The sequence below is a fragment of the Sinocyclocheilus grahami genome, unplaced genomic scaffold (assembly GCF_001515645.1).
Source record: "Sinocyclocheilus grahami isolate Dianchi unplaced genomic scaffold, SAMN03320097.WGS_v1.1 scaffold1504.1, whole genome shotgun sequence".
Taxonomy (NCBI): domain Eukaryota; kingdom Metazoa; phylum Chordata; class Actinopteri; order Cypriniformes; family Cyprinidae; genus Sinocyclocheilus; species Sinocyclocheilus grahami.
Window position 1 is genome coordinate 127091 of NW_015506683.1, and position 11872 is coordinate 138962.

At 38.5% G+C, this 11872-nt stretch overlaps 1 protein-coding gene and 1 long non-coding RNA gene across 2 annotated transcripts in view; both read left to right on the forward strand.

Annotated features, from left to right (window-relative positions):
- LOC107570777 (uncharacterized) overlaps nt 1–6482 on the forward strand; it is a 26475-nt gene extending 19993 nt beyond the window's left edge. Inside the window, exons 3-4 of the mRNA XM_016257038.1 lie at nt 5339–5641; nt 6472–6482. Of these exons, the coding sequence (XP_016112524.1) occupies nt 5339–5641; nt 6472–6482 (314 nt within the window). The remainder of the gene's footprint in view (nt 1–5338; nt 5642–6471) is intronic.
- Nucleotides 6483–7047: 565 nt separating this feature from the next.
- Nucleotides 7048–11872, forward strand: part of LOC107570779 (uncharacterized) — an 11535-nt gene continuing 6710 nt past the window's right edge. Inside the window, exon 1 of the long non-coding RNA XR_001607087.1 lies at nt 7048–7058. This is a non-coding gene — a long non-coding RNA (uncharacterized lncRNA). The remainder of the gene's footprint in view (nt 7059–11872) is intronic.

The following is an 11872-nucleotide window of genomic DNA, read 5'->3' on the forward strand; positions in this document are numbered from 1 at the left end:
AAAGGCCAGAGTTGCACCTACAAAAATCACAAGCATACCAAGATTGGAACTTGTGGCGGCTGTCTTAACTGCAAAAATGAGTGTCATGCTGAAAACAGAGCTTGAAATGAAGATTGATCAAGAATTTTTCTGGACCGATTCACAGGTTGTTCTGGCATATATTAACAACGAAGCACGAAGGTTTCATGTATTCGTTGCTAACCGTGTGCAGCTGATAAGAGACATTACGGATCAGAGTCAGTGGTATTACATTAATACAACAGAGAACCCAGCTGATCACGCCTCTAGAGGGCTTCACGCCGCTGACATTCCTTCATCGATCTGGTTATCAGGACCAAAATTTCTGTGGGAACAAAAAGTAAGTCCAACACCGTACACCTCTGTCAACCTGCTTGTTGGTGACCCTGAAGTTAAATCAGTCCAAACATTCGCAACCACGGTCAATAACAGTACAGACATTCTCAGTCGTTTCAGTCGATTTTCTTCTTGGTCAATGCTTTTAAAGGTTGTTGCAAGGATAAAAAGACTAGGATCAAAACAGAAATACCCCAGTGATCATGTGACTGTTGAGGAGCGTCAGAGGGCTGCTGAAGTGGTGATCAAACTTGTCCAGCAGGAAGCATTCTCCAAAGAAATAAGAATGACCGAGAAGGGGAACACTTTTCCAAGTGCTAGTGCGTTGTACTACCTAGATCCCATTTTGGACAAAGGTCTTCTTCGTGTAGGTGGAAGACTGAGAAAGTCATCACTCAGTCAAGAACTAAAACATCCCGTGATTCTCCCAAAAGATAGTTACATCACTAAGCTAATTCTGTCACATTACCACGCCAAGGTTTGTCATCAGGGTCGAAATCAAACTCAAATGGAGCTTAGAATGAATGGATTTTGGATCATTGGAGGCAGCAAGTCAATCGCCAAGCTGATACACAAGTGTGTGCAATGTCGAAAACTTAGACGACCGACAGAAGAACAACGAATGGCAGAACTTCCCAAAGAGCGTGTTGAAGTATCTGCACCCTTCACATTCTGCGGCATGGACTGTTTTGGGCCATTTGTCATAAAAAGAGCTCGCAAGGAGTACAAGAGATACGGCCTAATATTCACCTGTCTATCATCTCGCGCAGTTCATATTGAGATGATTGAAGATTTGTCTACGGATGCCTTCATTAATGCCTTGAGGTGCTTTATCAGTCTTAGAGGAGCAGTTTGTAAACTTCAGTGTGACCACGGTACCAACTTTGTGGGAGCCAGGAATGAATTCAAAGAATCACTGAAACAAGTTGACACCAAAGCTCTGGAAGTCTTTCTCTCTGAGAAACAATGTGAATTTGTCTTTAATGCTCCTTCTGCAAGCCACGCTGGAGGCATCTGGGAGCGTCAAATACGAACTGTTCGAAATGTACTCAATGCCACACTTGCTCAGTGCCCAGGCAGGCTTGACGATGCTTCACTTAGAACGTTGTTCTATGAAGCAATGGCTATAGTTAATAGTCATCCGCTAACGGTAGATGGCATTAATGATCCAAATTCACTCGAACCTCTAACTCCAAACCATTTAATACTAATGAAATCCGATGTTGCACTTCCACCTCCAGGAAAATTTGTCAAAGAAGACATGTACGCTACGAAACGATGGCGTAGAGTCCAATACTTGGTTGAGCAGTTTTGGAGTCGTTGGAAAAAGGAGTATCTTCTTAACATTTCAACGCGTCAAAAGGGGCCTACTCCTCGCTGAAACCTCAGAGTAAATGATGTCGTAATCATCAAAGAGGATATGCTCCCAAGAAGTCAATGGCAGTTAGGCAGAGTGGCTGAAACTGTCAAAGAGAGTGATGGATTTGTTAGGCGAGTGAAGGTACAAGTAGGAGAACGAAAACTCACTAGCAAACGTGATCAACCTTCCAAGCCCACAATCATTGAAAGGCCCATCCAGAAATTGGTGGTGCTTCTTGAAGAAGAGTGACTGTTAATGGCTTGGGTGATACCCTCATATCAGACCAAGTAATTATTTCTGAAATGCTTTCTAGTCATTACCTACATTCATGAAACTGAAAGGCGGTCATATTAAGGTTCAAAATCATGTTCTGATTCATTTTCAGTTTGTTCTGTTGATTCATCATACCATGATTGGTGGGAGTGTAAATGACCGCAAAATGGTCGTGTCACTTTAAATTTGTTCTGAGCATGTTACGTGCTTTACGCAGTGGAAGGTTAACGCAAAATAGTCAGATCAGCAGAGAAAAGAGTGAAGATTCATGTTCCTCCACAGTGCATGAAGATAAAATTGAGTTTTACGGTGAACGGTGCCTTGATTCTGCTCAATTTCAACCTAGTACCCTTTGGTAAAGCGGAGCGAGGTATGTAAAGATGACGTATGTTACATTTTGTAGTTAATTTAAAAGTCATATGAGCTCGTTTGTATGTATATGTTAATCGTGAGCTCTGCTTGTTAATTAGTTGTTTCAAACTGTCTTTATTAATTTCTTCGTTTATTTTTCATCTGTTTCTCTGTAAATGTGAACTTTATTTATCATATTATTCTGTATATGAGTTGTATTTATTGGTTTTGTTGTTTCTTTGTGTAGTTTCACGGTGCTACGCAAAATAGAGTTTAATGGCGCTCTTCACGAGCGGAAGAAAGAAAGAAGCACACGTCAGAAACTATGTGTGTCCAGTTTTGTTTATTTAAATGCTATAATAAACCCATGTTTATCTTTATAAACATGATTAATTTTACTTGTGATGTTTTCTATATGGGATGATTAGCCTAATCCTCATGAACACGTGACGCTAGTGCCCCCAACCCCCAACACGGACACACACAGCACCCCCAACCGAAAACATCTTCCCGCGCCCCTGGGTGCTACGCAAACTAGAGTTTAATGGCGCTCTTCATGAGCGAAATAAAGAAAGAAGCACCCACACGCCTAACTCTCGCATGCTCTTTAAAACATTTTCCTCCCTCCTTTGTCTTCCCCCTCCTTCATCAACTCTAACAGCTGACGACTTTGCCACATTCTTCATTAATAAAATTACAAACCTCAGTGCACAATTTTCCACATCACAAACTGTCATACACATCCTACTATTTGTCCGCTTGATCCTATTTCATCTAATCTCCTTCAAGCCATTTCTCCTATCGTTGTACCTGCACTCACTCACATCGTTAACGCATTCCTTCACACTGGTGTTTTTCCCTCAACATTTAAACGGGCTTGTATAACCCCACTTCTTAAGTAACCCACTCTTAACCCAACTCTTTTAGAGAACTAGAACCAGATACTCCTGTCAACCCTATTGGAAAATGGCATCTCAGGAACTGCACTCCAGTAATTTGAGTCTTACCTCTCAGATAGGTCCTTCAAGGTATCTTGGAGAGGTGAGGTGTCCTAGTCGCAACATCTACTGTAGCTACTGGGGTGCCTCAGGGCTCAGTTCTTGGACCACTTATCTTCTCTGTCTACATGGCATCACTAGGTTCTGTCATTCAGAAACATAGCTTTTCATATCACTGCTATGCTGATGACACTCAACTCTTCCTCTCATTCCATCCTGATAATCCGACGATAGCTGCTCGCATCTCAGCATGTCTAACGGACATTTCTTGCTGGATGAATGACCATCACCTTCAACTCATCCTGGCTAAGACAGAGCTGCTTGTGGTTACATCAAACCCATCACGTTATCACAATTTCACCATCCAGTTAGGCTCATCAACCATAACTCCTTCAAAAACAGCTAGAAACCTTGGAGTTGTGATTGATGATAAGCTGAATTTGACAGCGAATAATCAGCCCTGATCATTGGCTGTTTTTAAACAATTGGCCAATGGCCAATAGGGCAGAAAATTGCTTTTTTATCAGCTGATAACGGTTATTGGCCGTTACATCGGTGCATTTTAGTTAACAACATAGTGTTGTAAAAAAGTTTTACAGAGCTTTATTTACACACTTTTATGTTCAATACTTTGTGCTTTAAAATATGTCTGTTCAGTAGTCTCTACACAGATATGTTTTTAATTAAGTGATAAAAAGCAGTTGCTACTGTTTCACAGAATACACCAACTCATTCCTGCACCAATAAAATGTGCAACACTTTACATTTTACTACCCAATTACATGCACTCTCAAGTGGCCAAGACTGCAAGTGTGGGTATTGGGACAGGCCCTCAGCCGACTACTCTTGAATTGTTCTTGTGGTACTTTGATGGCATATGTTAACATGACGTGGCACTGGCGCCATCTCAGACAAAATTTCTATGCATTGCTTTAAAGTTGGCATGAAACGAAAGTTGCAACAGTCACTTTCTTCACTACTGTGATGTGTATCTGAGTGAAAAAAAAAGGGCGGGACTTGATTTTGTCCATGTGGAATTGATTGGATAGTTGGATGGTTGCGGTTTGCTGTTTGTCGATCTCATACGAGTGACAGGTTGTCTATTCAAATCATCCGTACATGACTATTACTTAACTGTCTATTAAAACAAATGCGAGAGCAGAGTCTCTGTCAAGCTGGTCGCAAAGCTCCTTCCATCTCGAAAACGCCACACCAATATTGATTTTGTTTGTTTGTTTGGGTTTTTTTGAGGGGATTTTCTTTACTCGCAACGAATAATCATGATCCCTAATGACTGAACGACACAACAGTGGCATGTTAGATGCTGTACTTCCACACAAAGATACATTTGCATTGATGGGGGAACATAATAGTTTGATTGTGCTTATCTTAAAAATTTAAATTTTAGATTTACAAAAGGATTTAAAAAATAAAGTTCATTACAACTTTTTATTCTGCAATTCTGACTATATTACGCAAATACAAATTTATATGATACAATTCTGAGAAAAAAAAAGTCAGAATTGCAAGACAAGATGCAATTTCCTTTTTTAAATTTTTTTATTCAGAGGCAGAAATGTGCATCCATTTTGTTGCAATTAAGTGCACTAAAAACATAATTTTCACATGCGCCCTCCAAATTGACCCACAATCTGATCAGTTTATACTTAAAAAAATGAATTCATTGATCAACTCCACAACTACACCAAATTTTGTACAGGCAAACTACTTCTCACCACGGTTTCCTAATGGTTTAGAGGACAATTACTACAAGTCGCCCCATGTCGTTTTAAAGAACAGTACAATAGCGAGCACCTTTGGGGAGGGGTGCGCACACTTAGCGGAGGCTCGCGGTATGGTGTAATGCGAAAGTTTAAACAAGGCTTAAGTGGTTTGGACAATGAATGGATATTCCTTAAAAATACGACAGGCATCCTTAATAAATGTACAGACTGATTGATTAATATACTTTGATTTCTGTTTATGTTTGCATGTTCTTCAGCTCATCTGCCTGTTCCTGTCATCAGTAGAGACTCTCCACAATGTTCATCATCATCATCATCATCATCATCATCATCATCATGTTCACTGGTGTGTTCAGTGGTGAATGTGGGTCATGTGACTCTCTCCTGGTACAAAGGAAACAGTTTATTGTCCAGCATCAGTGTGTCTGATCTCAGCATCAGTCTCTCTCTACCTCTGGAGGTGGAATATCAGGAGAAAAACACCTACAGCTGCGTTGTGTCTTATTCATTAATCAATCAGACTACACATCTCAACCCCTATCTCTGTCATACATATTCAGGTATGTATATCCCCTATAGCCAGGGTAGCGTCATATTTAATTTTTGACAGGAATGAAAACAAGGCTGTGAGAGACTAAAGTACAGTGCATTCAATTAATTGTACTGCTGTTTGTTAACATACCAACCGTTTGTGTAAAAAAAGCTTCAAATAGACACACACAATAGACAAAAGCACCTGCCCTTTTGCTCTCTGACTAGATAAATCTCCTTTTTGCTAGAGCCCCTTTTTATTATTTTATATTTGTAGTTTTTATTTAAAGGGGTCATTTGATGCGATTTCAAATTTTCCTTTCTCTTTGGAGTGTTACAAGCTCTTGGTGCATAAAGAAGATCTGTAAAGTTACAAAGACTAAAGTCTCAAATCCAAAGAGATATTCTTTATAAAAGTTAAGAGTCAGCCACGCCTACCTAAAACGGCTCGTTCTAACACGCCCCCACATGTCTACCTCACTATCTGGGAAGATTTGCATAACGCCGCCCAAATGTTCACGCAAAGAAAGAAGGCATAACTTTTATTCTCGCTGTAGTATTGTTGTTGCCGCCACCGCCATGTCGTGAAGGCGCTGTGTTTCGTTGTGAAAGCGAAAGTACTTTGTTTGGCCTTCCAAAAGAGGACGATATCGGCTTCGTCATGCCTGGAGCTGATCCGTGCTTTGCGCTGTGGATCGCCAGATCGGCTTTCACCATGGACGAAGCGGAGTCTAGCCCGGGGTCGTCACATGTGGTTGCTGCAAGCCCTCCGGATGCTCCTTTGTCGAATCCGCCGCCTCTGCTCACTCTATCCCTCCGGCTGTTCCTCACTCTTGCCCCCGGTCTCTGTTCACTCTAGCCGCCGAGTGAAACTACTTTGTTTGGCCTTTCAAAAATGGACACGACTAGAAATCAGTGGTTAAGTTGTATTTACAACACTGTTCCAGAACACTTCAACCCAAATATTCAGATGTGTGCAGCACATTTTATGGAGGACTGTTTCCTGATCCTGGGAGAGTAGACTACAATGGCTGCTGTTCTGACTCAAAGACTGTAAGTACGTGTGACGAGTGGGGGCGGGGCCGAGTGCCGTGGGAATGGAGCGAGGCCGGTGGAGTAATTGATAATGAGCGACACCTGCACCACTCACCGGTCTCGAGTCTCACGGAGGAGCTCCGGAAGGATAAAAGGGAGGAGTGACGACCGTGTTGGATGAGAGAGGACCAGGCCTGGACTTTATTTTGTGTTTTGTGTGCGGCAGTCGTCCGCGAGAGGCTGCCGCTTTACTTTCGTTTTGTGTTTGTTTATTTTATTAAAGTCTTTCTTTAAATGTTCGCCGGTTCCCACCTCCTTTTTCCCGTGACTACGAACGTTGTTACAGTACGTTTCTTATATTTAAAGAGTTTTTATATTTTATATATTTAAAGCAAGTTTTATTTAAAGCGAGTTTTTGGGCAGTGTAGAGTAGGGCTTGTTGTTTGTCATTTCTCCGATCACAAATGCAGACATGGTTTTATGTTTACGCGGCGCGATGCAACGCTGATGTGTTTTTTTAACCTTAAACCGAATAAACACATTTCATTACACCAAATACACAAAATAATGTTCTTTTTAGCAGCATCATATGACCCCTTTAATATAACTCCAACTGGATTTGTCTGAAAGAAGAAATCATATACACCTAGGATGCTTCGAGGGTGAGTAAAACACAAGCCAATTTTCATTTTTGGGTGAACTAACTCTTTAAGACTTGCCATCACCTACTGGTGGTTTTAGTTTAGTATCATTTCATTTTTTATTATATTTAGAATTAATTCATTTGTTGATATGATGACCATATAGTGTATATTGTTAATTAGTTTGAGTAATTAAGATTTTTTTTTTTCATTTGAGTATGTGCACCCAAAAATGTCTGTGTATCACCCTGCATCCATGTTAAATTCAACATGTCTTCTAACCTAAGGTCTATTATTTGCAATTGGTTTTATTACTCAAATATCAATATTTGTTTGTTGAAATGCAGAATTCCATCTCTGTTCTATTCTTCCCTCAGACTCTGTTCATGGTTGTGATTCTACTGAAGCTGTGATCCGATTGGTTGTCAGTGCTCTGGTGGGTGTGGCTGCTGCAGCTGCTGTTGTTGTGCTGGCTTATGACATCAAATCCAAGAAAGCAGAACTAGAGAGATCACAGACATCACTATGAAACCCTCACATAAGTTTAAATGACAATGACTGGGCATGCCTATCCACTTTGATCTATGTCATCTGTTTAATTCAAAAGATCAAAATTTTAAACACGTCAACCAACATAGCTGATCAAATAAATGCCGAGATGTCCCCTTTTTCAGCGTGACCATTTGCTCTTTTGATTACTTTTTTCATTGTACAAAACAATAATACATGATTTTGATATGTATTTTTTAGTGTCTTAAAACTAACTCATGTATGAATTTTTTTACATTTATAATAATTCGCTTGAGACCCACTGCATGGATTGCTAAGCTTTGGTCTGCTTTGCAAATTTACCAACACAATGTTCTGCATTACATTTGCATTCTTATAACACTGATAAATACTTTTTTTAAAAGTGAAGTGATATGTGGCCAAGTATGGTGACTCGAGGACACCTCAGTCATGGTATTGAACATGGGAGAGAGCCCACGTTCACTCCCCCCACCTACAATCCCTGCCGGTACGAGACTCGAACCCACAACCTTTGGGTTACGAGTCCAACGCCCTAACCATTAGGCCACAACTTTCCATTTTTATCAGTATTTAAACACATTTAGCAAGGGTACACAAAAACTTTCTATTTTGTCATGATTAATTATACATATACTGTATATGCAATGTGCAAGACAAATATATCTAACTTGACCAGACCTACAATATTAACTAATTTCCAATATATAAAATCAGTGAAATAATTTCAGGTGTGTCTGGATCAGGTGGTGGATGCAATAAAAGCTTGATGCAAGTCAACAAATTTCCTAAGAATATGAAAAAAATAAACTCTGACAACATATACATCACATTGTTTGGACTTAACCCTTTGATGCACAATATGGGTCTAAAGTGAACAGATTGAGTTTATTTTTTCTATATCTTTGCAAGAAATTAATTTCATCATTCAGAATTCCAGGAATTCCTTAATTAACTTGTTTTTGATCATCACAAATCCTTATTTTTATTTTTCCTTTCTTACTTTTTGAATAAAAATAGTTTTTTTGACACTGCCCTTCTAATGCACAACATGGGTCTAAAATGACCCATATTCATTTCCTATGTTATTAAATGTTGTTTTTGACTTCCACAAATAATTTTGTTTATTTTTCCTTCCTTACTTTATAAACAAACACAGTTTTTGTATTTCTACATCAATTTTACAGACATGGGTCAAAAACGACCCGTATTCATTTCCTATGTTATTTCAATCATGTCTGAGTGATTATTTGCTGAATCTTTTAAATAAATGCATTTTATCATTTATTATTCTAGGTATTTGTTAAAGTGCCCATATTATGGGTAATGAAAGGTTCATATTTTAGTTTTGGAAGTCCCCAACAACAGGTTCACATGCATGCAAGGTCAAAAAACACTTTCATTGTCTTTTAATATGCATTTATTTTACCTCACTTGCTCAACGACTCCCAAACGATTCGTTCAACGATTAATTTTTCCAAACCCCTTTGCCTGACGCTAATCTGCGGTGATTGGTCTGATTGGTATCATTTTCATTTCATCATGTCTGTAATGCCTGATATTAGCAGCGTTTGTGAGCACAGTGCTGCTTTGTATACAGAGGAAACAGCTATTTTACCACACCAAAATCGGCATCTAGTGGCAAAGAATGAATTAGCATTTTCATTCAGACCAACGCGAAAAGACCAACAAGTGGGCAGGCATTATGCTAATGTTTTACATTGACGTCAACATGAAACGGCTTGGGACTTAAAAATGACTCGTTTCAATGATTCAGAGTCGACTCTTTCTTTTGAGAGCCAATAACTTTCAGATTTAACACTTTGCAGGATGTCTTCATTCACTTAGAGCTGTGTTACACACTGCATGAAAGATAATTTTCAAAAATCCATAATAGGGGCACTTTAAATGTCTTGTTTTTGATTTCCACAAATCTTTATGTTCATTTGTCATTTCTTTACTTTAAAAAAACTCAGATTTTGTGTTTATACATCAATTTTACACACATGGGTCAAAAATGACCCATATCGAAACCTTTGATATTTGCAAATTTTTTGCAAGTAGGAACATATTTACTGCAGAAACTCAACATGGCTGCTTTTGTATAATTGCTGCATTTAGTCTTATTTTATCATCTATTACCACAGAAGATATTTGATATACTGTGGAAGATAACTGGATATAATATTTGAATGTTAGGCTAAGGTTATCTTGACCTTGAAATCTATTACTAGTGAGACAGAGAAACATGTCCAATACTATTAGATAGCTTATTGTTGATATATTCTATTTAAGCTAGCTAATGTTAGCTAGGTCAACAAAATAAAAGTCAAAATAATATGTTATTATAAGTATATATTATTGCGGTCAGGCGGAAACCTTGTATCTCCACATTTAGGGTACAACGGGGCTAAAGGCCCACCTTAAGAAAAAAATAGCTATTCACTGCGCCTAAAATGTATAAATGCAGAAAAAATATATATGTTGTATTGAACTAATGGAGCAACAGATTTTGTGTGAAAATAAATCATTCAAGTTGTTTATTTTGTTTAAAAATCTTACAAAATGTATGAGGTTGCAAGGGGTCCACACACGGGGTAAAAGGCACATGGTATTGATACAAATACTTTAGCTAAAATACAGTTTAAAAAAAAAATGTCTAAGTTAATACTTGTTCAAATCAATCACTTTAGCAAAGTTTGTACTATTTTCTGCTTATTTTGAAAAATAAAATAATTAATTTTTGTTCAATAAATATACTGTCATTAAAATGTTAATATAAAAATATATATTTTAAAATACAGAAACAAAATCATTTTAATAAGTAAAGATTCTGAAAGTATTGAAGGGGATCCAATAATAATTGAATATATATTTACAGTAGTAACAACAAATTATATTTTATTATATGATATGATTAATATCATGTTTCTAAATATGATGGTTTCATTCTAAACATGGTGATTATCTCTAATATGGACACCCAACATAATATATGATATTTACCATCTGAATCTAACCATGTCATGTCAACAAATTTAAAAGTCAGCCATCTATTAATTATCATGTTAATTACTGTGCCTTTAGCCCCAACAGCAGGGGCGCTTTTTTCCCCCAAATACCATACTTTTACATCCTTTCTTACTTTCTTTTATTACTTGACCTCAGCTCAGCTTTTGATACTGTTTGTCATAAGATATTATTATCTCGCCTTGCAGAGGTTGGCATCTCAGGTTCTGCATTATCCTGGTTCTCCTCATATCTCACAGATAGGCAATACTTCATCTCACTGCACAATTCCAAATCTCCCACTGTCTTGCTCAAACAGGGTGTTCCCCAGGGCTCAGTTCTCGGGCCATTATTATTCATCCTCTACATTCAGCCTCTTGGCCAAATAATTAGTCGTCATGGTTTTAACTACCACTGTTATGCCAATGACATCCAGATATATACTGCTTGTCAACCAGATTCTACCCATTCGATGGCATCCTTATCTTCATGTGTCAGTGAGTTAAAGGATTGGCTACATTCAAATTTTCTTAGTCTGAACTTGAGTAAAACAGAAATGTTCTTCCTTTCAACTTCCTTTCAAGCAACTTCTTCCTTTCCTCAGTAGAAAAGATGCGGAATCGTTAGTACATGCATTTATTACCACCCGCCTTGAATATTGTAACGCTCTTTTCTCTGGCTTACCAGCTCACTCCATTGTTCGTCTGCAGTACATTCAAAAGTCTGCTGCCAGATTATTAACTTCCACAAAAAAATCTGCTCACATCACCCCTATTCTATTTAATCTTCACTGGTTGCCTGTATCTATTCGTGTGCAATACAAAATTCTTCTGCTCACCTTTAAGGCACTCAAAGGTCTTGCTCCCTCCTATCTTTCCGACCTACTTTCTTCTTATATACCTTCTCGCGCACTCCGGTCTTCTAATTCTGAACTTCTTTGTGTACCTAGGTTCCGCCTATCTTCAATGGGCGGCAGGTCCTTCTCTGTTACTGCACCCAAACTTTGGAATTCACTTCCCCTGGCACTCAGAACAGTCACCTCTTTCA